Raw genomic sequence first — 27,172 nt, forward strand, 5'->3', positions numbered from 1 at the left:
ATGAATAACCCACAGGTCTTGGGAAGTAACAATGGTGGTCAAGATATTCCAACTATCCTCATCCGTTCTAATGGTAGTGAGTTTGAAATGATACATATTACAAATATCACTGTTTAATATAGGTTCATTAACACCCTTAACATCAGCTAGTGGTAGCTTTTCCTAATTAAAATCAATTAAAATTAATTAAAAATTAAAAGTTTTATTTTGAGTAAATTTTAACTACATATGCAATTGTAAGAAACAAAACATAGAGAGTTTGTGTACACTTTACCCATAGTATGATGTCAGACTCAGGGCATAGACATTGATGGAATCAACCTATTTTATTGAGATGTACTTAAGTTTTATTTTTGTCTTTATGTGTGTTTACTTATATTCAGTTCTATATAATTTCATATCATGAATAGGTTTTTATGTCATCCATCACAGTCGAGATTTAGATCATTTCCATCACCACAAGGATTTCTATTGCCCTTTACCTTCTCACCTCTGCCCTGCCCTGCCCTTGCCCTTGCCCTTGCCCTTGGCAGTCACTAATCAGCTTTTTTTAAAAAAAATCATTTTGTCATTTCAAGAGGTTTATGTAAATGGACACACACAGTATATAACCTTTTGGGTTTGCTTTTTTTCGTTCAGCATTATTTCCTGCAGATTTATCTAAGTTGTGTATATCAGTAGTTCATTCTTTTTTATAGTTGAATACTATTCCAAGGTATGGATGTATCATGGTTTGTTTATCTCTTCACCATGGAAGGACATCTGGGTTGTTTCCAGTTTGGCTATCAGGAGTAAAGCTGCTATGAACACTTGTGTACAGGTTTCTGTGTGAACATCAGTTTTTCATTACTGTAGTATAACACCCAAAAGCACAGTTACTGGTTCCTTTGGTAATGGTAAGTAGTGTTTTGTAAAATTTTGCCAAACTGTTTTCCAGTGTGGCTGTTTTATATTCCCACCAGCCAGGTTTGAGTAATCAAGTTTCTGTGCTCTTTCCATTGTTCTTTCTTCTTTCCTCATGGTTCAGGATCCCTTCCTTTATCATATCTTTTTGGTTTGAAGATTTTCCTTTAGTCATTTATAAGTGTACATCAGTCAGTGACAATTTTTGTTGTTGGTTTCCTTTGTTTACAGATGTCTTTATTTCTCCTTCATTCCTGAAGGATAATTCTGCCTGATTTAAAGGTTACTGTTGAGATCTCTTGTCTTTCAGCACTTTAAAATGTTTTACATAACAAAATGTTGTTCAAACAGACTCCAGCACAGAAATGAGATCTGAAACAATGATTTACCCAATTTCACTGGAGAATGGTAGCAAACAAGGAGTAACTGGTTCAGGACCTTTCTTCATCACTCCTGGTTATGGTGAGTTTGAAATAACATATATTATAAGTAGCACTCTTTAACCTACATTCGTTGATATTTTTAATATTAATTCTTAGTGATAGCTTTTTCAAAATTAAACTTTTCACTTTGAGATATTTCGGAATCACATGTAAGTACAAGAAACAATACAGACTGATCTTGTGTACCTTTTACTCAATTTCTCCCAATTGTAATATTTTGCAAAAATGTAGTACAGTATCATTACTAGGATGTTGACATTGATATAATCCACAGATCTATTCAGATGTCCCCAGCTTTACTTGTATTTATTTGTTGTGTGTGTATTTAGTTCTGTGCATGTTAGTGACCTGTTTAGGTTCAGGTTTTCACCACTACAGTGATGACACAGAGCTGGTCCACCACTTCCAGGAACCCCTTTGTTGCCTTTATATAACTACACCTACCTTCTCCATGTCATTCCTTCCCTGGCTTCGTCCTTAACCCATCCAAGTACTGATGTGTTCTCCCTCTTTATAATTTTGTCATTGCAAGAATGTTATATTAATGGACTCATATAGTATTTAACCTTTTGGTATCCCTTTTATTTCACTCAGCATAATTCCCTGGAAATTCAGCCAAGTTACTCCATGTGTCAGCAGTTCCTTCCTTTTTATTTCTGAGTACTATCCTATGGTACGGGTATACCATGATTTGTTTATCTGTTCACCCATTGAAGGATATAGCTTTTCCAGTTTTTTACTATTAGGAGTAAAGCTGGTATGAACACTCATGTACAGGTTTTGGTGTGAACATAAGTTTTCATTTCTCTATGATAAATGCCCAAGAGTGTATTTGCTGCCTAGTATGCTAATTTACATGTTTAGATTTATAAGAAACTGGCAAACTATTTCTAGAATGACTCTACCATTTTTTATTCCCACCATCAGCGTATAAATGATTTAGTTTCTCTGCATCCTCATCAGCATTTGATGTTTTTACTATTTTTAAATTTTAGCTATTCTGATAGGTATATAGTAAGATTTTGTTTTGAGTTTAATATGCGTTTGCCTTCGGCTAATGATGTACAACATCTTTCCATGTGCTAATTTACCATCTGTATGTTCTTTTCTCTGAAATATTTGTTCTGTCTTCGTATAGTAATGTCTGTGTTATTACTGCTGAGTTTTTAGAGTTGCTTAGATATTTCTACATACTAGTCTTTTGTTGGATATGTAGTGTGCAAATGTTTTCTTCTTGTCTGCAACTTGTCTTTTCATCCTCTACAGGTTATTTTTGGAGAGAGAAAGTTTTTAATTTTCATGAGGTTTAATTTATCAACTTTTCCTTTTGTAGATAGTACTTTTGGTACTATGAACAGTCTATGAACTGTTTGCTTAGTCTTCGATCTCAAATTTTTCTTCTTTTTTTCCCTAAAAGTTTTATATTTTACATTTAACATATAAAGATGTGACCCATTTAGAGCAAATTTCATATAGGGTATGAGATAGGTGGAGGGTTTTTTTTGTTTGTTTGTTTTTTGCCTATGGATACCCAATTGCTGCAGCACCATTATTTGAATTGCTTTCTTTCCTCCACTGAATTGCTTTGGTATCTTAATAAAACATTAATTAGGTATATTTGTGTAGGTCTATTTCTGGGCTCTCTATTGGATTTCAGTGATCTATGTTTCTATTCTCCTGCCAAACCACAACATTGTGATTACTGTTGTTATGCAGTAAACCTTACCATCAGGTAGAATGATTTCTCCTACTTTACTTTTTTTCAAATTGCTTTAACCATTCTACGTCCTGTGACTTTCCATCCTAATTTTAGAATAACCTTTATTATGTTTCTAAAAAATTTGCTGGGTTTTTAATAGGAATTGCATTAAGCTTACAGATCAACTTGAGAAAACTTGACATCTTTAGAATGTTGAATCTTCTCATCTATGAGCATTGTATGCATGTATTTATAAAGTTTTCTTTTATTTCTTTTATCATTTTGTAATTTTCATGATACAGATCCTATATATTTTTAAGAAAATGTTTTACTTAAGTATTTTATTTTCTTTGGAGATGTTGTAAATGGTATTATATTTTAATTTTTGGTTTATGGACATTTATTATTAGTATATAGAAATGAACTTGAATTTTGAGTGTTGATTTTAAAAAAATATATATATATATCTTTATTGATTTCAGAGAGAGGAAGGGAGAGGGAGAGAGAGATAGAAACATCAATGATGAGAGAGTGGTCATTGATTGGCTGCCTCCTGCAAACCCCTGGCTGGGGATGGAGCCTGCAACCGGGCATGTGATTTGACTGAGAATCCAACCTCTATCTCCTGGATCCTAGGTCGATGCTCAACCACTGAGCCACACCTGGCTGGGTGAGTGATTTTGTATCTTGTGACCTTGCTGAACTCAGTTTTAGGACTCTTTTTTGGTAATTCTTTGGGACTTTCTGCATAGCCATCTTTCTTGCATTATGCCATGTGAAAATAGGGGCCATTTTATTTCTTCCTGTCCAATATGTATACCTTTTATTCCTTTTTCTTGCATTATTGCAGTGGCTAGAAATTCCAGTGTTATGTTGAGTAAGAGTGGTGAGAATGTATATCCTTGCCTTGTTTCTGACCTTAAGAGGAAAGCATTTAGTCTTTCACCATTGAATATGATGCTAACTGTAGGTTTTTGATAGATAATCTTTATTAACTTGAGATAGATTCCCTCTATTCCTAACTTGCTGAGAGTTTTTTTTTTTTATATTATGAATGGGTATAGATCATTAATAATATAATTGATACATTATTGGCTTGTTTTAAAAATATTTGATTAAGAATTTTTGTGTGCAAGTTCATGAAAAATATTGGTTCTGTATTTTTCTATTTCTTGTACTGTCTTTGTCTGGTTTTGGTATCAGGGCATACTAGCCTCATAAAATGAGTAAAGGTTAGAGATAACAAGATGGTGGTGTAGGTAACAGCGGTGCTTGCCACCTCCCACAACCACATCAAAATTACAACAAAAGTACAGAACAACCATCATTCAGATACTCCTGAAATCTAACTGAACAGAAGTCCTACAACAAGGGAACTGAAGAAGCATTGAGATGGGTAGGAGGGGTGGAGATGTGGAGATGGAATCTGGGCTGAATCCCAGAGAGGTGGCCAAGGTCCCACATGTAGGTGCTGCAGTTTAAAACCAGGAGGGATATCTTGGTGGTGGTTTCCCAGAGGAGCAAGGGGTCCCAGCCCCACATCACGCCCCCCAGCCCAGGGTTCCAGTGCCGAGAAGAGAAATCCCCACAACTTCGGGCTGTAAAAACCAGCGGGGATTGTGGTTGAGAGACACGGAGGCTGCAGGAATCCCAGGCAACTCCTCTTAAAGGGCTGGTTCAAGAACTTACTTACTGGGACTCACTCGCTCTGAGCTCCAGCTCTGAGCAGTAGCTTGAAAGGAACCTGGAAAATTCAGAGGAGAGCTAAGTTGCCTGGAATCAAGGCGAGAGCTGGAGGGGTAGCTTTCTCCCAGACAGAAGAGCTGGCAGAGGCCATGGCTCCTTTAACGAGCCCTCCCCTAATAGAGCTGGCAGGCAGGCACTGTATTTGAATCTCCAGCAACCTGACTCACACCTTTCACCCTGCCTTGGTGATTCCCGGAGACCCCACCCCTCCCTACTTGCAAGCTCATCCAAGCCACTTCCAGTGGCTTTTCTATGCAAGTGGTCTCTCTAGCCTCATGCTTAAGACTTTCCTAAAATCTCTCAAACAAGCAGCAACTGGGCTCAGCATGCCCCAGACCTCTCTATAAGTGGTCCCAGGCCTGGAACTAGTGGAAGCCTGCATTGGTTCATAGCTAGGCTTCTCCTGGACACCTCCAAGCCCAGCACAAGGAGCAGCCATCTACAGATTGCCGTGTAGCTCATGCACTGGGTGGCCCTGGGCAAGGCACTGGCACAGGCTGACTTTGCACCTCCCAGGAGGCCCCAGAGACAGTGCACCTAGTGGTCAGCTTCAGCCACGCTGGATTACAACCCTACCACAGCCACGAGTGACACACTCAAGGGGCATACTTGGTGAACACCAAAGCTCCACTGAAGTAAATCGTGCTCCATAGGGTTGCCTCCAGCACACCAGCTATTCAGCTGTAGCTGCAGTTGGTCCTCACAGCCAGCTGGCCTGGAGGTAAATTCCTTCCAGTGATGCCAGTAGCAACCAAAGCTCAACTATAACAGGGTAGTGCATACAGCCCACACAAGGGAGAACCTAGAAGGCCCAGCTCAGGTGACTGGGGAGGCTGAGCCACTGGACCCTACAGGACACCTACTATACAAAGGCACTCTACCAGTTCCAGGAGATGTAGCAGCTCTTCGTAATACATAGAAACAAACACCAGGAAGCAGCCAAAATGTGGAGGCAAAGAAACATGTCAAAGAAAAGAACAGAAGAAATCTCCATAAAAAGAACTAAGTGAAATGGAGCCAAGCAAGGTAATAGATACAGAGCTCAAAATAATGGTTATAAGTTGCTCAAGGACCTTAGTAAGACTATTAAGGAAACTAGTGAGATCATCAATGACATAATAAAGTACCAATCAGAAATGAAGGCTACATGAAGAAATGAAGAATAATTTACAGGGAATCAACAGTAGAGTAGAGGACATAGAGAACCAAGTCAGCAATTTGCAATATGAGGAAGCTAAAAACACGGAACCAGAAGAGCAAAAAGAAAAAAGAATCCAGAAATATGAAAATAGTGTAAGGAGTCTCTGGGGCAACTTCAAGCAGCCCAACATTCACATTATGGAAATGCCAGAAGGGGAAGAAAGAGACCAAGAAATTGAAAACCTAATTGAAAAAATAATGACAGAAAACTTCCCTTACCTTGTGAGAGAAACAGACTTACAAGTCCAGGAAGCACAGAGGGTCCCAAACAAGAGGAACCCAAGGAGGCCCACAGCAAGACACATCGTAATTAAAATGCCAAAGGTTAAAGACAAAGAGAGAATCTTAAAAGCAGCAAGAGAAAAGCATTTAGTTACCTACAAGAGAGCACCCATATGACTGTTGGCTGATTTCTCAACAGGAACTTTGCAGGCCAGAAGGGAGTGGTGAGAAAAATTCAAAGTGATGAAAAGCAAGAACCTACAGCCAAGATTACTTTACCCAGCAAAGCTATCATTTAGAACTAAAGGCCAGATAAAGAGCTTCACAGATAAGAAAAAACTAAAGGAGTTCATCACCACCAGACCAGCACTACAGGAAATGTTGAAGGGTCTTCTTTAAGAAGAAGCTAATGAACAAAAGAATCTGACGAACTAAATAGATCCAGAGACATTGACACATGCAACACATGGTCATATCTCAGAGGCAAAAGGGAAGGGGGTGAGGAGTGAGAAGAGATTAACCAAAGAAGTTATATGCATATATGTATAACCTACTGACACAGATAATAATAGGGTGAAGGCTTGGGGAGGGGATGGGAATGCAGTGGAGGTGATCAGTGGGGGGGGGGGGGGAGGGACACCTGTAATACTTTCAACAATAAAGATAAATTTTTAAAAATGAGTAAAGATTTCCTCCTCTTGTATTTTATGGAAGAGTATATGAAAAATTAGTGTTAGTTCTTTAAATGTTTGCTAAAAATCTCCAATAAAATCATCTTGGCTTTTAGATTTCTTTTTGGGAGCTTTACAATTGCAAACTCAATTTCTGTCATCTTGGTTGAGTTTCGGCATTTGTAATTTGGGGGGAATTGTTTTATTTCTTCTAAGGTATCAAATTTATGCGTGTAAAGTGATTTGTAGTATTCCCTATTGTCCTTTTAATGGCGGTGGAACTTTAATTTCTTTTTATTTTTGTATGTCTTTTTAGAGGTTTATTTGCTTTATTAATCTTTTTGAGGCATAAGTTTTTGCTTCATTGATTTCCTATTGTTTTCATATTTTCAGTTTCATTAATTTCTGCTCTTTATTATTTCATCCTTTTTGCTTATTTTGGGCTTATTTTACTCTTCTTAGTTTTGGGTGTAGGAACTTACATTATAGATTTGAGACCTCTTTTTTCTAATGTGAGCATTTAGTGCTATATAAGTTTCACTTTCAGTATTGCTTTAGTTGCATCCCATAGATTTTGATGTATTCTATTGACATTTAGTCATGTATTTTATTTTCTGAAAAGTTTCTCAATACAAGTATTATTTAGAAGTGTGCCATTTAATTTTCAAGTGTTTAAATATTTTTTCTTATCTTTCTATTATTGATTTCTAGGTTGATTCCATTATGGTCAGAAAATATACCCTATATGATTTCATGTCTTTTAAGTTTTTTGAGACTTTTTTTCTTTGGCACAGGATGTGGTTTATCTTGGTGAATGATCCACAGGGGTTTGAAAAAAATATGTTTTGCCTTTATTGGGTGGGATGTTCTATAATGAGAATTTTGTTGGTTGATTGTGTTCTTCAGTTCTTCTGTATCCTTATTGATTTTTTGGCCTGGTTGTTCCATCAGTTGCTGAATGGGGGCTATTGAGGTCCTCCACTGTAATTATGGATTAGATTATTTCTCCTTTTAGCTCTTTCTGTTTTTGCTTCATGTGTTTTGATACTCTGTTGTTTGGTATGTTGAGGGTCATTATGTCTTCCTGGGAGCTGATCTTTTCATCCTGATTTGCCTTTAGTAACTTTCTTTATCCTGAAGTCTACTTTATCTGATATCAGTATAGCTACTCTGTCTGCTCTTCTTTGATTAGTGTATGCATGGTATATATTTTTCTATCCTTTTACTTTCAATCTCTCTATGTCGTTGAATTTGTAGTTTCCTTTAAATAGTGTGTAGTTGGGCCTTGTTTTTTATATACTTTATCAATTTGCTACCATTTAATTGATATGGTTAGGTCATTTACATTGGGGGTAATTATTGATACTTTGGGGCTTAAGTCTCCATTTTATTGTTTTTAGCTTTGTTTTCTCTGTCATTCCTCTCTCTTTCTTGCCTTCTTGTGGATTACCTGAACATTTTCTAGTATCCCATCTTGATTTATTTATGTTTTTTACTATATTGTTTTGTACAGTTTTCCTAGTGGTTGCTTTGGGTGTTATATATACATTTACTGGTGTCAGCATTTTACCACTTAGAATTAAGTGTTGAAACTTTAATTCCACTCAGGTTCCTTTGCCTCCCTCACTTTTAACTGTTATTGTTTAGGTGTCAGATGGTGTTTTCATTTCTGTTTCAGTCACCACATATGATTTACAAAACTCATGATAGTATTGTATTTACCCATATTTCTACTCTTTCTGTTCTTTATTCCCTTTTATTGTTGAATAGTATTCTATGTTATTGGATTTACCAGTTTGTTTATTCACTTACTGGAGGACATCTGGGTTGTTTATAGTTCTCGGCTATCAAGAATAAAGCTGCTAAGAACACTCATTCATTAGCATGACACTTGAGTTTTGTGTCATCATGAGCTTTTATTTCCCTGGGATAAATGTCCAAGAAAAAATAGCTGTGTCATGTGGTAATTGCAGGGTTAGTTTTATAAGAAATTGTCAAACCGTTTTCTAGTGTGGCTGTTCCATTTTACATCTCTCCCATCAATGTACAAAATGATTCAGTTTCTTTATGTGCATATTTCTCTTTCTATTGTTCTTTCTTCCTTCCTGATGCTCCAAGATTCCTTCTGTCATCATAACATTTCTGTTTGAAGATCTTCCTTTAACCATTCTTTAAGAGTAGTTCTGCTAGGTACAACCATGTTTAGTTTTCTTTTATCTGAGAATGTGTTATTTCTCTTTCGTACCTGTAGGATAGTTTGCTAGATTTAGAATTTACAGTTGAGAATTTTTTCTTTCAGCGCTTTTACCTTTAGATATATTTGTAAAGGTAGACAACGGCATGGAAAACAGCAATGGAACAATGATGCCTCCAATTGTATTGGAAAGTGACTATGGCCATGAGTCTTCCTCATCACCTGACTCCATCCCTTTACATATGGGTGAGTGTGAAATGACACATATTACAAGTAGCATTATTTAACTTATATTCTTCAACATTCTTCCTATAAGCTAATGGAAGCTTTTTGTTTTCTATTTTGAGGGCTGGTTTTAGGTGATATAATGATTACTAACATTTATTGAGTGTGTATTATGTGCAAGGCACTGTGTTAATCAACTGACATACCTCTTCTCCATTAATATTCCTCATGATGTAGGTACTTTTATTACCCCCAGTCCCAAAGTCACAGAGCTGGTGATTGGCAGTTCTGGAACTCTAACCCAGCTTTTTCTGACTTAAAAGCTTGTGTTCCTTAATAGTCTCCTGTATTGCCTGCTCAGCCACAGTGGCAGAGATCATGAGACCCCAAGTTTCGTGGCCTCTAAGGTCAAGCATCCCTAATATTGTATAGTTTGTTTGTGTCTCTATTTATAAGTAGCTAATTTCTTATTAATATTTTAGCACAGGGCTCAGCAATCTTTTTCTGTAAAGGGTTAGATAGTAACTATTTTAGGCTTTGTGGGCCATCTGGTGTCTGTCACCAGTGCTCAATCTGCTGCTATAGCATGAAAGCAGTAACAGATGTAGGTAAATTAATGGGTGTGGCTGTGTGCTAATATGACTTTGTTTATAAAAACTGGTGGTGGGATTGGCCTGTAGACTGTAGTTTTCTGACTCCTGCCCTAGAGACCCTTTTCTTTTAAATTATTTTCTTATCCAAACTAGAAGAAACTTTACAAATTGTGCTCTTTGTACTAAATGGGCATTGTGATATACTGCTGTTAGAAGTATAAATTGGTGAAATTTTCTGAAGGGTTAATTTGTATAAAAATCCATAGAAATATTTATGCCAGTTGACTCAGTAATCTCATTTCTATCCAAAGGTATAATTAAAAAAAGATTTGTATTAAAGTTTTGGTATAAGAATGCTCTTTACAGAATCATGAAAAATTGGAAAACGACAATAAGCAACCATAAAGAACTGATTAAGTGACCCCTGATATATTCACTGTATGCAAGGCAGTAAAGCATGGGCTGCTGAGTCAGACTACCTGGGTTCAAATCCCAACTCTGTGTCTTACTAACCATGTGACTTTCAGCCACTTCTCTAACCTAAATATTAGTTTCTTCATCTGTGAAGTGATGAAAACTATAGTATCTATTTCGTAGAATTGTGAGGATCAAATGAGATAATTCTTTTAAAGCTCCTAACACAATTCCCAGAGTATAAGTACAACATAAATGTCACCTATCACGAAAATCATGATGACAGGAATGCAGAGTTGAGAAAAAACAAAAAAGAAAATGAATAAATGCTCAAGATTCAAACTATGTATAACATATGATTTCAATTTTGTGTTTAAAAAAAGAAATAGAAAAAATAATGGAAGATATTAGCAGAAGATTAATGGTTCAGAGCACCTGGCTTATAGACACATATAGATTTTAAAACTGACTCTATAACCAGAAGTGTGATCTTGTTCAAATAACTTACCTTCTCTGGGCCTCAATTTCCTCATCTGCTAAGTGGGATTAAGTTGTTAGGATGATGAAACTGAGCTTATAGATGTAAAATATTTAGCACAATGCTGGATAATCAGTAAATGCTAGCTATTTTCAAATTTTTTTAGTTATACTCACTTATACATTCCAAATTGTCTTCAGGGAACATATACTCACTCAGTAATATAGCTCTGAGCCTACTTTTAGAGTGTCAAAGGGAGCAATGTGAACTCAGCAACATGTTTACGTATGCACCTGTGGCCTAAGAAATAAATTTATTCAAGACAAGGGAGAGACTAGTTCAAGTATAACAAATTCAAGACTAGCAAAAGTGAAAAGTGCTAACAATTATGCAGATGATATCGAAGAGACTCATTTAAGAAAAAGAAGGAATAAGTATAGAAAAAATTTCACCCAAGTAGAAATTTGTGAATTAGAAATCATTAGGTTAATTTACTTGGGCACTTTCATGGTAGTCTTGTCTGAAAAACAAAGATTTTTACTTGTTCCCTGTATTTTTAAAGGGTATCTTGGTGATCCAAAAAGAAATGTGACGATTCATAAAATGCATTTGATGAATGCACAAAGGAAGCCTGAACCTAAGCACGCAGCCCGCTACTTGGTTCGCAATTTGTTCTCTAAGGAAGTCCTGATGAGCAGCACAGTACGTGTCAATTCCTACGTACCAAACCCTAGTGGCCGCCAACTCCTAGATCCAAATACAGTGGCTGCATTAAGAGGTATGGAAAGGCATTACGGAATCTTGTTTTATTATCATTTGGTCATTTGGTGGATGTTACTGGCAGTTGAAGAAATAATGATGAAGTGTTGTTAAATCTTAGAACTGTTCATCTTTTCACCTGTCTGACCCAGATTTTACAGTTGAATAGTGTGTAATGGGTAACAACTTCTAAAGAATAAAACTTATGCATAAACTGGTGGCATAAGACAAGCTTTACTGATTATACTTCCTTATGGTTAGTACTAAGTCAGTTCTTCAGTGCTGAAACTTGGTACTAAAAAACAAAGAAAAAGCCAAAAAATAAATGTGGGAAAATAAAACACATTTCAGTGCTAGTAACTGGCAATGCAGAGGTAGAATCTCATGATTAATCCACTTTAGCTTTCTGCCTTCCAGAAATGTGTATGGAGGTTCTAGAACTCACAGGCACTGAGGATATGAGGATAAGTATTTCTGTCTGCAAAGAGTTCACAGTCTAGAAATTGATACGTTGAGGGAAACAATAAATTCCAATCCAGTGTGGTAATGTCGTGAAACCTCAGAGAGCAGAGCAACTAGTTTGAGGGCATTAGGGAAGGCTTACTAAGGAGAAGACATTTAAGTTGGATTTGGAAGGATTCCTTAACTAGGTAAAGAAAATAGGAAAGGTATTCTAGGAAGAAGGAATAGCTTATGGGGAAGATAAACATGTTATGTGCACAAATAAACCATGATATAATAATATTTGCTATAATACCATTTTCTCCATATAGAGTTCCTTTTATTTTTAGTTCTAACTTATCAATAGGGTTATTAAATGGCATTAGCACCCTGAAATAGTTAACTTTTTTACACACTTTTTTTTTAAAGCACCAAAACCTCATTACTGGTCCCTTGGTCAGTGTTTTAGGGAAACTCACATTAGAAGAAATGAGGTAATCATCAAAGCATCGTCTTTGAGTAGAATTTCTAAACTCTTAGAAAAAGTTACAGAAATGAATGACAATTAAAAATAGAAAATTTCAGTATTTGAAATAAAAATTTGTCAGTTTCTTTGTTATTATTATTTTTTCTAATTTTTGTGAATGCTTTCTGCTATTTACAGAGTATCTGACAACAGCATTTCCCAGCCATGATTTGGGTGAACGTGGAAGAGACTGGAGAGCCTGTATTTCCTATATCAATTCTCTGATCCGCTATTTATGTTATACAGCCAGAAAAGCAGCAGTAAGTTATTTTTCATCTAAATGTGGTCACTGCTGTACAAATGCATACTATATACAACTCCAGAATGGAAAGCATGACACACAGGATCTTTAGGCATGTCAAAATCTTGTTTATTTAATTTAGGGGCAAGATATGTTCTTTCAAAAACATACTGCCTGTTTGTTTCACTCTTTGGTATTTATGCTCCATAAAAATATCTTAAATATAAAAATAAATCAAGTATAGTGTTATAATTAGTATGTCTGAAGTCAAAGGCTATACTAGGAAAAAAGTTTCAACTACAAAGATATTTGGCAAATCTTTTTCAGTATCCCACTGAGTAACACAGAAAAGAGCAGACTGTGGTGGTGCTTTGCTGTTCTAGTGATAATTAAGAATGGCACAGGAGAAGAGGAAGGTTCTTTTTTACTGTTTCACTTTTAGTGATGGCAAAACCTGGAGAAAATAATGCACATCATAAGGTTAAGCTATCACAGATATTTTATATTCTGTATGGTTACATGGTAAAGAGGAATCTAGAGTCTCTTTCATTCACTCTGTCTTCAAAATCCATTAGAGATTTTTTAACATGGATGGGCCAGTGTGGAAGAGTATCATGTCTATTGCCTTCTCCTGATGAACTTAATGACAATTCCTAATTTCCACCCACCTCTTTAAAACTTCCATTTTATTCTTACCATGTCTAGTCACTCCTGTGTCTCTAGAGTAAGTTTATGGAAAGTATTTGCCAAGAATATTTGTAGCTGAGCTTATGTTTTTCTGGTGAATGACTTGAATTCAGTGATAGCTCAAGCACCATCTGTCTGAAACCAAATTTGCTTATTTTTTACATTCCCTTTTATAGCCTACAAAAATTGCACCTTAAACATTTGAATGTAAAATTAAGATACTGCATGGAAAATGGTAATTTGCACATTTGCTTAGACATCAGAAGAGAAGCAGCATCTGCCAAGTGCCTGCTGTGTATTTGACAAGGAGTGGGATAGGTCCTTGCCACTCAAAGTGGGTCTGCAGACCAGCAGCAGCAGCACTGGAAAGCTTGTGAGAAATGCAGTCTTGAGTGCCACACCAGACTCAATGAGGCAGAATTTGCATTGTAACAATGCCCGCAGATGATTTGTGTGCACATTGGAGTTTGAGAAGCCCTGACCTAGAGCAGTGGTTGTAAACCCTAGGTACATATTAGAATCACATGAGACACTTTTAAAAAAAAAAATATCTTTACTGATTTCAGAGAGAGGAAGGGAGAGGGAGAGAAAGAGAAAGGGAGAGTCATCATTGATCCGCTGCCTCCTGCACGCCCCCGACTGGGAATCAAGCCCGCAACCAGGACATGTTCCCTGACCGGGAATCGAGTTGCAATCTCCTGGACCCTAGGTCGATGCTCAACTGCTGAGCCATGGCCAGCGGGGCACATGAAACACTTTTTAAAAAAAGGTGTTAATCCCTGAGCTCCCTCACTCCCTGCACCAGAGGTTCTGATTGAATTTGCTGAGAGTGGGGCCCAAGAAGAGCTTTCTTTTTTTAAAGATCCTTAGGGTAATTCAAATGTTGAAACGTGTAGCCAGATTTGAAACCCATTGGGGAAAGAGAAAACAAACAAAAAACATTAAAAAACAAACAAAAAATTGTGATCTTAAAAAAACTCATTTATTCGTTTATTCATAAAATGTTTATTTTCTGCCAGCGATTATCATTCAGTTCATTAGATAAGAGCTACCAAGTCTGCCAGGAAGTATCAGTCATGGCAGCTTAAGGAAGAATTCACACCTGTACTTTGTTGATCATAGCACACAATATCTTCGGGCTTTAGCCCACCTTATTAGAGACAGTTGCTTCCCCACCAGCCTGGGGGTTGATGACGGAGCATGTTCATTCTATGGGACTTTGTTTATAGATACCATTTTGTGTTTCAGCAGAAAACTGTTGTCACCACCCAGTGCAATACACCAGCGTCTGCAGATTTGAATGATAAAAGGGATGATGATGGCGGTGAAGGAAGTTCCCAGTTATCTAAGCCAGCAGTTGCCTCAGAAACAACAGCAAGTGGGAATTCTCAGCCAAACAGCAGTGCTGTACCTGAAGAATTTGAAGAACCTTCCACTGATGATTCAGTGGTACCTTACAGAGCACTGAGTGAGTTTGTTTTTTTTAATTTTAAAAAATATGTCTTTATTGATTTCAGAGAGAGGAAGGGAGAGGGAGAGAGACAGAAACATCAATGATGAGAGTCATTGATAGGCTTCCTCCTGCAACACCCCCTACTGAGGATTGAGCCCACAACCTGGGCATGTGCCCTGACCAGGAATCTAATCGTGATTCATAGGTTGACACTCAACCAACCACTGAGCCATGCCAGCGGGGCCATCTTTTTTTTTTTTTTTTTTTTTAATTTATTGTTGACACTATTACAGATGTCACTCATTTTGTCCCCCTTTAACCACCTCCACCTAGTCCCCGAACCCTCTCTCTCCAGCCATCACCACACTGTTGTCTGTGTCATGGGCTATGCATATATGTCCTTTGGCTAATCTCGTCACCTTATTTCATCCAGTCTCCCCCATTACCCTACCCTCTGACAGCTGTCAGTCTGTTCCATGTATCCAAGTCTCTGGTTCTGTTTTGTTCATCAGTTTATTTTGTTCATTAGATTCCACATATAAGTGATATTGCATGATATTTGTCTTTGTCTGGCTTATTTCGCTTAGCATAATTTTCAGGTCCATATGTGCTGCCACAGAAGATAAGAGTTTCTTATCTTTTTTATAGCCATGTAGTATTCCATTGTTTAAATGTACCACAGCTTTTTTATTCACTCAACTACTGATAGGTACTTGGACTGTTTCCAGATCTTGGCTATTGTAAATAATGCTGCTATGAACATAGGGGTGCATATAGCCTTTCAAATTGGTGTTTTGGGGTTCTTACGATATATTCCCAGAAGTGGGATCACTGGGTCAAAAGGCAGTTCCATTTTTAATTTTTTGAGGCAACTCCATATTGTTTTCCACAGTGGCTGCACCAGTCTGCATTCTCACCAACAGTGCACAAGGGTTCCCTTTTCTCCAGATCCTCATCAGCATTTGTGTTTTTTTTTTAATTTATCTTTATTGTTGAGAGTATTACAGGTGTCCCATTTTCCCCCCCCATTGATCCCCTCCACTTTGCTCCCACCCCCTTCCCAGGCCTTCACCCCATTATTAACTGTGTCCATGGGTTATGCATATATGCATATAACTTCTTTGGTTAATCTCTTCCCTCCCTCCACCCCCTTCCCTCTTTCTTCTGAAATATGATCGTCTTTTGCACGTGTCAATGTCTCTGGATCTATTTAGTTCGTCAGATTCTTTTGTTCATTAGCTTCTTCTTAAAGAAGACTATTCAAGTTTTCCTGTAGTGCTGGTCTGGTGGTGATGAACCCCTTTAGCTTTTTCTTATCTGTGAAGCTCTTTATTTGACCTTCAATTCTAAATGATAGCTTTGCTGGGTAGAGCAATCTTGGTTGTAGTTCCATGTTTTTCATCACTTTGAATATTTCTTGCCCCTCCCTTCTGGCCTGCAAAGTTTCTCTTGAGAAATCAGCTGATAGTCGTATGGGTGCTCCCTTTTAGGGAACTGTTTTTCTCTTGCTGCTTTTAAGATTCTCTCTTTATCTTTAACCTTTGGCATTTTAATTATGATGTCTTGGTGTGGGCCTCTTTGGGTTCCCCTTGTTTGGGACCCTCTGTGCTTCCTGGACTTGTAAGTCTGTTTCTTTCCCCAGGTAGGGAAAGTTTTCTGTCATTATTTTTTCAAATAGGTTTTCAATTCCTTGGTCTCTTTCTGCCTCTTCTGGCACCCCAATAATACGAATGTTGGGCCTCTTGAAGTTTTCCCAGAGGCTCCTCATACTATTTTCATATTTCTGGATTCTTTTTTCTTTTTGCTCGTCTGGTTGGGTGTTTTTTGTTTCCTCATGTCCCAAATTGCTGATTTGATTCTCAGCACCCTCTACTCTACTGTTGGTTCCATGTAAATTATTCTTCATTTCAGTTCCTATAGCCTTCATTTCAAATTGCTACTTTATTATGTTATTGATTTTCTCAGTTATTTCCCTAATAGTCTGCTTAAACATCCTTATAAACAAAATTCTGAACTCTGTATCTGTTAGCTTGCTTGGACCTATTTCATTTAGCTCCTCTTCTAGAGATTTCTTCTGTTCTTTCTTTTGTGATATGTTTCTTTGCCTCCCCATTTTGGCTGCTTCCTGGTGTTTGTTTCTAAGTATTAGGTAGAGCTGCTATGTCTCCTGGAATTTGTAGAGTGGCTTTGTGTAGTAGGTGTCCTTTAGGGTGCAGTGGCTCAGTCTCCCCAGTCCCCTGAGCTGGGCCTTCTAGGTGCTCCCCTGTGTGGGCTGTGTGCATTGTCCTGTTGTAGTTGAGCCTTGGTTACTGTTGGCGTCCCTGGGAGGAATTGACCCCCAAGCCAATTAGCTGTGAGGACCAGCTGCAACTACGGCCAAAGAACTGCTGTGCTGGAGACACCCCTATGGAGCAGGATTTACTTCAGTGGAGCTTTGGTGTTCACCAAGTGCTCCCCTTGAGTGTCACTCGTGGATGTGGTAGGGTTGTAATCCAGTGTGGTTGAGTCTTACCACCAGGTGCACTGTCTCTGGGGCCTCCTGGGAGGTGCAAAGTCAGTCTGTGCCAGTGCCTTGCCCAGGGCCACCCAGCATGAGCTACACAGCAAACTGTAGTTGTCTGCTACTTGTGCTGGGCTTGGCATTGTCCAGGAGAGGCCAAGCTATGAGCCAATGGAAGCTGCCACTAGTGCCAGGCCTGGGGCCACTTATCAAGCTGTATGGGGCCCGCTGCTGCTTGTTTGAGAGATTTTAGGAAAGTCCTAAGCATGAGGCTTGAGAGGCTACTTGCATAGAAAAGCCACTGGAAATGGCTTGGATGAGCTTGCAGGTGGGGGAGGGCTGGGGCCTCTGGGAATCACGGGCCAGGGCCAAAGATGTGAGTCAGGTGCTGGAGATTCAAATATGGTGCCTGCCTGCCGTCTGTGTGCGGGGAGGACTCGCCAAAGGAGCGATGGCCTCTGCCAGCTCTTCTGCCTGGGAGAAAGCTGCTCCTCTACCTCTCGCCCCAGTTTCAGGCAGGTTAGTTCCTTCCCAAATGTCCCAGGTTGCTTTCAAGCTGCTACCCAGCGCTGGGGCTCAGAGGGAGTGCGTCTGAGTGAGTTCGTGCCCCGGCCCTTTAAGCGGAAAGCCTGGGACTCCCTCAGCCTCTGCGACCCTCGGTCCCTGCTGGTTTCACAGCCCGGAGTTGTGCGGACATCTCTTCCCAGCCCTGGAGCCCTGGGCTGGGGGCCTGCTGTGGGGCTGGGACCCCTCGCTCCTCCGGGAAACCTCCACCTCCGAGATGTCCCTCCCGGGTTTAAACGGAGGCACAGTGTGTGGGCCCGTAGCGAGTCTCTGATACAGTCTCTGTCCGCCTGCGTCTCCGCCCCTCCTACTGGTCTCGGTGCTTCTTCAGTTCTCTGGTTGTAGGGCTTCTGTTCAGCCAGATTTCAGGAGATTCTGAGTGATGGTGGTTCTGTATTTTAGTTGTAATTTTGATGTGGTTGTGCGAGGTGGCAAGCACCACTGTTACCTATGCGACCATCTTGTTTCTCACCCAGCATTTGTTTTTGATTTGTTGATGATAGCCATTCTGACAAGTGTGAGGTGATATCTCATTGTGGTCTTAATTTGCATCTCTGTGATGATTAGCGATGCTGAACATTTTTTCATATGTCTATTGGCTATCTATATGTCCTCTTAGGAGTGGTATCTATTCAGGTCCCCTTTGCCCATTTTTTAATTGGATTGTTTGTTTTCCTGGTGTTGAGTAGAAGTTCTTTATATATTTTGGAAATTAGCACCTATCAGGTGTATCATTGTCAAATATGTCCTCCCATACAGTGAGTTCCCTTTTCATTTTGTTGATGGTTTCCTTTGCTGTGGAGAAGCTTTTTAGTTTCCTGTAGTTCCATTTGTTTATTTATTTATCTTTAAATATATCTTTATTGATTTCAGAGAGAGGAAGGGAGAGGGAGAGACAGAGACAGAAACATCAATGATGAGAGAGTCACTGATCGAGCCCACAACCCGGGCATGTGCCCTGACCGGGAATCTAACCCTGATCACCTGGATCCTAGGTCTATGCTCAACCACTGAGCCACGCCCGGCCGGGCCATTTGTTTATTTTTGTTATTGTTGTTTCCCTTGCCTTAGGGGATATATTGACAAAAATATTGCTCTAAGAGATGTCTGAGATTTTAGTGCCTATGTTTTCTTTTAGGATTTTAATGGTTTCACAACTTATATTTAAGTCTTTTATCTGTTTTGAGTTTATTCTTGTGTATGGTGTAAGTTGGTGGTCTAGTTTCATTTTTTTGCGTGTACCTGTTCAATTTTCTCAACATCATTTATTGAAGAGGCTATCTTTTTTTAAAAAATATATCTTTATTGATTTCAGAGAGAGGAAGGGAGAGGGAGAGAGAGAGAGAAACATCAATGATGAGAGAGTCGTCATTGATTAGCTGCCTCCTGCATGCCCCCGATTGGGGACCGAGCCCACAGCCCGGACATGTGCCCTGACCGGGAATTGAACCCCAATCGCCTGGATCCTAGGTCGACGCTCAACTGCTGAGCCACGCCCGGCCGGGCTGAAGAGACTGTCTTTACTCCATTGTATGCTCTTGCCTCCTTTGTCAAATATTAATTGACCATATAGGTGTGGGTCTATTTCTGGGTTCTCTGTTCTGTTCCATTGATCTACATGCCTGTTCTTGTGCCAGTACCAGGCTGTTTTGATTACTATGGCCTTGTAGTATAGTTTGATATCCAGTATTGTGATACCTCCAACTTTGTTCTTCTTTCTCAAGATTGCTGAGGCTATTTGGGGTCTTATTTGGTTCCATATACATTTTTTGGAATATTCTAGATCTGTGAAATATGCCATTGGTATTTTAAAAATTATAAATATTTCAGTAAGAATCATGGTGCTTATTTTTGAAAAGACCCTTTTTATAAGTAGGAAAATTATGCATTATAATGACTTAGAATTTGTTACTAGCTGCAATGAAAAACTGACTGTAACCTAAAAGGTAGAACAGTGACTTGTCCTCTCAAACAAACAGAGCACGTGTAATCACACCAGCAGTGATTCCTATCTCATTTCTCATGCTGTCTCATGATACACTAGAAACTTAAAAGCTTTAATTTTTTAACCTCTCAAATTCTTAAACCTAAAATTTCAGAAAAATCAACCTTTACATTACAACCTTTTAAAAAATGTGAGCTTAATATCTGCCATGAAAATTGACATATTTCTCTTTTGCTTCTAGACTATATTGGAAATCCAAGTAGAAATGTACAGGTGTCATATTCAGTACTGAATATAGCGAAAAAGAAGGCTTGCCCACAGATGTCAGCTAGCTACCTTATTAGTCAACTGTTTCCAGAGGAAGTCCTACTGAACAGTAGTGTCTATGGCAGTTTGTGGCGTGGCATATGTGCCCTTAACTCCAATAGGATTAACGCTCTCCGAGGTTTGTACCTGCCGAGTATGTAAAAATAAATGCCAATTGTGTTAGAGAAGGGAAAAGAAAATCCATTCAGTCTTTGTGTTCTAAGGAGAGAGACCTCTTATACATCACTCATTAGGGCATAACAGAGCAGGTTTATGAATTGTGTTTCTTTTTGCATTTCGGTTCTCAGGGCTAATTGCTCTGTCTTGAATGGCATTATTAGAACAGGAAAGGCATTATTGACTGTGACTCACTGGTATGGACTGCCAGGAATTTGGAAACTCAAACACTTTCATTTACTGAGGATCAAGTTCAAAGCTGCTGGGCTTTGTCAATTTGTGGAAGTGTCAACAATAACACAGCAAGCTAATTTGCCAGTTTTTCCTTGTGCACATGAACATGGTATAGTCTTTATCTGTGACATATATAGATGAAGAAATAAAGCTTCCAAAAGTATTTTCTGTGAAATCTTAGATTTGGACAAAGCAGGAAGCAGGATATTTCTTACTTGTGTAGCTGGTACCCAGCAGACATAGTTCTGAACCCCAGCCTGATCTCAGTTGGTTCCCACCTGCATATCACATGTTTCGCCTCCAACAAATTTGAATAACATTCATGTTTCAGGCTAAAGAAAACTGGCTTACAGCACCTTTTGTAAGCATTTGCTAGCATCTAATCCAATTGTTTTTAATTTTTTTTTTTACTGCAACCCATAGTATGAAATACATTTAACATTGTCACCCAATATGTATGTGTGATTTTTTAAAAACTGAAGTAAAATTTTCACAAACAATACTTACTCTTTCTTTGAGAGTTACATTCTATTCTATCACATTTTTTGAAAGTACTGCTATAACAGATTTCATGACCTAATAATTGGCAAAAAATACCCAAAACCCAATCTCTCTTACCTTAATGGTAAAAAAAGAACACAGTGTTTGTAACCAATTTGGAAATGAAAGTGTTAACAGAAGAAATAGTGTCTTCCTCATTTAAAAAAATTTAAGTGAGGAAGAAAAGATGACTTCTATAGTTCTTTAAATATTTGGACTAGATTAATTCTTTAAAAGTGGATCAAAATATTATTCTATGTATTTTATTTTGTTTTACCTCACAAATCAAGATGTCTTTTGTAGTAAAAAACATTTAGCACAAGTTTGACATACTATCCACATAGGGCATATTTTAACAAATTTCCCATGAGACTAAAGTTCTACTCTTTTGAAGAGAGGTAGCCATGTGAGTTATTTCAGCAGAGAGAATACAGGAGAATCATTACTGTCCTGGGGGCAGAGCCACGCCTCAAGGAAGAGAAGCTGAAAAGAAAGCCTATTTTACTTTAATATAAGGACAAAATGAACTTGGAGAATGAAAGGAGTTAGAGCAAAGGCTGAGTGACCAAACATGAGAGGAGATTTCTTTACTCATAGGCGGACCGAGCTTTATGACCTCTAACATCTCTTTCGAAGTATCAGTTCAGTTCAGTATAAACTATTTAAAACATACAGAAATGTACAGAAAGTAATATAGTAAAATAATAAACACCTATCTATCCAGTACAGATATAGATATTTTACCTTTTGAGCTCCAGGTTTTTTAAAAAAATAATAAAGCATTATTGATATCATTAAAACTCTATCCCATCATTTTTCCCTCCTGTCTTTCTCCTGAGAAGTAATCACAATCTTGGAGTTGGACCTATCATTCCCATATATATTTTACACTTTTGCTACCTATGTTGATAGATACATAAAGAATGTGATATTGTTTCATAGCTGTTCTAATGTACGTAAATGGGGATGTATACATCACATAACCTTTTGCAAATTTCTTCAGTTGACATTATGTGTTAGAGATCTACTTCATGCATTTTAACTGCTGATTGGGGTCCCACTGAATGAATAAACTAGTTTATTCTTCTATTAATATAATTCTTTATCCTAAGATTTTATTTTTTGGGGGGACCACTTCTGAAAATTAGCAGTCAAGGTTTAGTATGTCCAGTAGCCAAAGGTATTAATTTTCATATAAGAAACTATTATTTGATGCTTTCTGATAAGAGTTCAGTATCAGTTAAGGGCTCTTTAGAGAATGGTTTAGGTGGAAAAAGTTAGTAGGCTGCAGATTTGCAATCAACAAACAACCTTTACTCCTATACCCTCCCATCCATTGTTACATATTACAGAACTGTAAAATCTTAGCAATAGGAAGTGCATTACCGCTCCTCTAATACAACCTCTGACACAGAGCAGGAATTCCCATCTCAGCTTTGACATATAGTCGCCTTTCCTTGGCTTGAACACTTCCACTGATGTCAGTCCACTGCATTTTATATTTATTTATTTATTTATTTATTTATTTATTTATTTAGTCCACTATATTTTAAAAGGGCTCTAATTCATGAGAAAGTTCTTTCTCCAAGTGACTCACAATTTATCTCCCTTCAGGTGAGACATATTTGTTCTTATCCTTTCCAGGGCTAATTAGGGTAGATCCAATCACTTTTCACATCATAGGCCTTCAAGTATGTAAAGACAGCTATTACTTCCTGATGAATCATCAGGAAGTAATAAGTACAGCCTCTACCCCTACTTTCAAGTTCAGAACCAAGTGAGATCCAGTAGGATCTGGCAGGTGGAGATAAAAATATCAGCTTTATTTTTTATCATACATGCCCAGTTTCCCCCCAAACTTTCTAATTTAGGGATCCCTCTACGTGGAAGCATGGGGATTGAGAATAAGTGTTATTCTGAACTTTCTCCCACTAAGCCTTACACTTTTACAGTTCAATATTTCAATTTTCTTCAGTAATTCCTCATATATTTTCCTAATCTTTCACAGTTTGACTCAGTGACTAACTTCAGATGTACTCAAGCTAACCCAGACTTTTCAGTGGGGACTAACTCTGGAGTGTAGCTTTTCTCATTTGCACAACTAGAAGTAAACACCAAGAAACTTTTTTTATGACTAGTGTTGCAGTGAACACATTTTGGGAAACACCAACCAATTCAGTTTCTTTGTTGCAGCCTATTGAAAGCTTTGCAGGTGCTGTATTTGTCTTCCAGTCTATTATCTGTCCTCACTTTGCTGTCATGGGCAGATGGGACAAACCTGCTTTCCATAACTTCTTTTTTGTTAATAAAAGATTCAGCAAGGTAAAGCCTGATACCAAATCCAGTGACATACCACTAAAAGCCTCCTTCCAGGCTACCACTGATCTATTAGTCCTTTGAGTATGAAAGCTTTTTAACTTTGTTGACTATATGCTGTGTTTGTGGCATTGTATTGATTTTCCAGTCTATTAATCCTATTGAAAAAACAAATGAGATTAATGTAACCAACTAATGCTGGCTTGTAGTGATCACCAGATCCTTTTCTAAGGGCTTAATGGTACTTAGGAAGTCACCTAAAAATGTATCTGAGGGCAGCTTTGCTCTTCGAGTTAATATCTCTCTTGCTTACCTTGCCCTTTGTCTTCCCACTTCCTCTAAGAGTGCTCCTTGAGCTGTGTTGTTCTGTCACCTTCCCTATGAAAGTTTTCCTTTAACTGTAAGATCTAAAGGCTCTCATTCCTTTTGTCTGTCGTAAGCTAAGCAGCACCACCAAATTTAGCAGTTATAGCTTCTTGCCTCTAAAACTATGAAAGACAGTGTAGACACTCGTGTGTTGGAAAGCCTTAGTGTGTCTCCATTGGATATAAAGAATAAAATGCATGTTTGAAAAATTTAAGAATGAGAAAACTTTACATTGGGTACCGAAGGCAGCAGAGGACTTCCATGCTGGTTATGTAGCAAGATCATGGGATGTTGTTGTTCTGTTCTAATTTAAGAATGGTCCTATTTCATAGTATTACCCTCTTAGATGAAAAGATTTATTAGGCTAATGTAATAACAGTTATAGTTTTAATTAAAGTCTTAATGACCCTTTCATAGATATAGCAATAGAACTAAGGTTGACTAAATTAATCTCTCTGAGAAGTAATTACTTAGTAACTTATGTTTTGGGACTTTACCACCAGAGTTTCTCCAAGAGGTCTACCCGACTTGTGATCTATCAGAAGGTGGACGTGACTGGAAGTTGTGTGTGACCTCTATGAATGGCTATATCCATACTCTTAGACATGGATGCAGGAATTTCACATGTGAATCACCGCCATCTCCAGCAATGACCTCTTCAATAAAATCAGAATCATCAGATACTGACTTCAGTGATTAAAATACTTGAATGTCAGCTCTCCTACTTTTTTTTTTTTTTTACTGTTGCATTATCCTGTAAGTTTCTCAAGTTACAATTCCAAAATTAGCCTTTGTAGTAGCAATGTAGTTCTGCATTTATACCTGAAGAAATAGCCAACATTCTTTTTCTGCCCACATATGAAGGGGAATTGCATGAGGAAGATGTGTAATGCTTCATCTCATAAGCAAAGTTATAACAAGATTGTAATGAGAACCTCTGATTAAGGGAATGTTAGTAAAATCATAAAGGTTGTTTTTGTTGTATTTTAATGTAGAATAAAAATAGTACATTTAGCTCTTAATGACGCATAAATTCTGGGCATCAGTGATGCAGATATAGGTAGAGAGGTAGAGAGCCATAGTTGGATAGGCAAACCATAACGCTGAGTTTAGGAACTTGTAAGTAGTAGACACTTGATATTTGTCAAATGAATCGTCACTACAGAGCTTAGGTGTAAGCTCCACTGATTCAGAAGGGAGGTATGGTTCACATGTAACCCAAACACCCATGCTCATTTTCTTCTACATCCATCAGTAGAATTGATATCATATTGTTTGACCTAAGTTTTCCAGAGATGAGACCTATGTTCTTTAGATTTATTCCTGATAAGAACATCTTTCCTTAAATTATCTCCTGATAATATTTTACCACATAAGTTTGCTAAAAGTCAATGTAGAAAATCATATCAGGATACTTTTTGGTTACATTGAAGTAATTTAAATTTGAGAATACTTCATTATGAATAAAAAGAATTTGACCAGATTTAGACACTAACTTTTTTTGGCTTCTGAAATTTTGGGGTAAATATTTAATGTTTACTGTGTTTTTCCAATATATTCTCCTAGTCAAAATGCATACAGATTTTAATTTTACAATGTTTAAATTAAAAAAATTGATCATAAATTAAATTAGAAAAAAGTGATCTTAAAGGGTATTGGCAGGATTATTGAAGAATTAAAATATAATTCTATTTTGCTCATGAATAGAATTTTATTTTCAAAGTTCTTGAATGTTTCAACTGTAGGAAATACTGCATAATTTCATTGTCTGATCATTTGTATTTAAGAAACCCTTTGTCAGTTATAATGCTATCTTTCAGTTTTTAACTTATTGAACAGTCCTCATTCATTTTATAGCATTCTTAGTTATTGTTCAAAAAGCAAATTTTTTTCCTTGTGAGAGTTCAATCTTCATTTATGGCCATTTGCTAGTGATCTGTGGCTTTGTCGCAGATAATTGACTTCAGTTTTTTGATAAGGCAAAGAAGTAATTCAGTAGAAAGTAATCAGTAGGGCAGTCAAACAATATAAGTTGTGTGAAAGTTGACAAGTCTTTTTATTTTTGTGACTTGTGAGATATATTAAGATGGTTTTATATAATCAATTTATAGAATAGATACATATTTTCATATATGTTTTAAAAATTTAACTTTTAGAATATTATAGTAAATATAGTGTAATTAGTTTTATAAAGCTAAAAGATTTAATTTTTAAGACTGTTCAGCAAATAAGTAATTTGCTGTTAGTTGCATTTAGCTTAATGAAACTATAACATTCTATGCATATCTTTATATGTTTACAATATGCCTACAATGGTTTTTGAAGAGTAATTTAAGCCAAAAAACCTTCCATTGAAGGTAAAAGGATTTTGACCAGAGTTCTTTAGATTACTTCATCTAAGGTAGTCTTTGGCTTCACTATCCACTTTTACAAATAGTTTTACAAACTGCTGGTAATACAGCTAATGTGAAAAAATAAAATTATATCCTAATAAAGATTAAATTTCAAATTGTATATGCAGATTTTAAATTTGATTTGTATTTTATGGTATCTGAAATATTCCCTGGATTGGAAGCAAAATTACAAAAACAAAAGCTTTATATTTACAAAATTTTTTCAAGATTTATATAGTTAACTTAATTATGCTGGTTGCTTATATAAGTTATGAGACCAGCCCTGAACTTTCCATTATGTTGTTAATGTTCTATAATTTTAGGTTGTCCAATAGTTACTAGAAACATATGGCTCTTGAGCACTTGAGATGTGGTAAATGAACCACATCTTGTTTTAGCTAATGAAAATTCAAATACCCACATGTGGATAGTAGCTACTGTTTGGCTAGCACAGTTTAGAATGCTCTTTATTTTTTTAAAGTGTTTAAAATGGTCCCCATGGTTTGAATCATAATAATATACACATAACTTCTTTAAAATCACACTAATTGAGCAAAATAAATTTCATAAAGGTGCTTCATATTTTATTTTATACTATTTTATTTTTATTTTTTATTAAGTTTATTGGGGTGATGTTGCTTAATAAAATTATATAGGTTAAAAGGGTATAATTCTATCATACAAACTCTGTATACTGCATTTGAGCACCCAAAGCCAAGTCTTCTTCCATCACCATAGTGTTTTCATTTTATATTTTATTTTATACTAAATTAGACCTTTTGTTTTCAAATTTTCAGATTAATTCTTTTATTGTATTAGTCCAATGTTAAACACTTTATTATTTTTTTACTTTATTGTTGAAAGTATCACAGATGTTCCCCCTTCACCCCACTGACCCCCTCCACCTTGCATCCCCCCAGGCCTTCACCACACTAT

The 27,172-nt window shown here is 37.3% G+C and overlaps 1 protein-coding gene across 1 annotated transcript; it reads left to right on the plus strand.

The window, feature by feature from the left end:
• Window positions 1-24,543, plus strand: BEND2 (BEN domain containing 2). Its single transcript, XM_087813404.1, has 9 exons — window positions 1-76; window positions 1,255-1,365; window positions 9,199-9,324; window positions 11,351-11,566; window positions 12,653-12,774; window positions 13,699-13,815; window positions 14,691-14,910; window positions 20,146-20,349; window positions 24,347-24,543. Exons 1-9 carry the CDS (start codon window positions 1-3, stop codon window positions 24,541-24,543), a joined length of 1,389 nt encoding a protein of 462 aa, XP_087669530.1.
• Window positions 24,544-27,172: the final 2,629 nt, after the last annotated feature.

The sequence above is a fragment of the Miniopterus natalensis genome, chromosome X (genome assembly GCF_054644295.1).
Source record: "Miniopterus natalensis isolate mMinNat1 chromosome X, mMinNat1.hap1, whole genome shotgun sequence".
Lineage (NCBI taxonomy): Eukaryota > Metazoa > Chordata > Mammalia > Chiroptera > Miniopteridae > Miniopterus > Miniopterus natalensis.

Coding starts and splice junctions, on each gene's coding strand:
- BEND2 (XM_087813404.1), top strand. CDS start 1: ATGAATAACCCACAGGTCTTGGGAAGTAACAATGGTGGTCAAGATATT. Junction 12,775..13,698: donor ATACAGCCAGAAAAGCAGCA/GTAAGTTATTTT, acceptor ACATTTGCTTAG/ACATCAGAAGAGAAGCAGCA. Junction 14,911..20,145: donor GGTACCTTACAGAGCACTGA/GTGAGTTTGTTT, acceptor TTTTGCTTCTAG/ACTATATTGGAAATCCAAGT.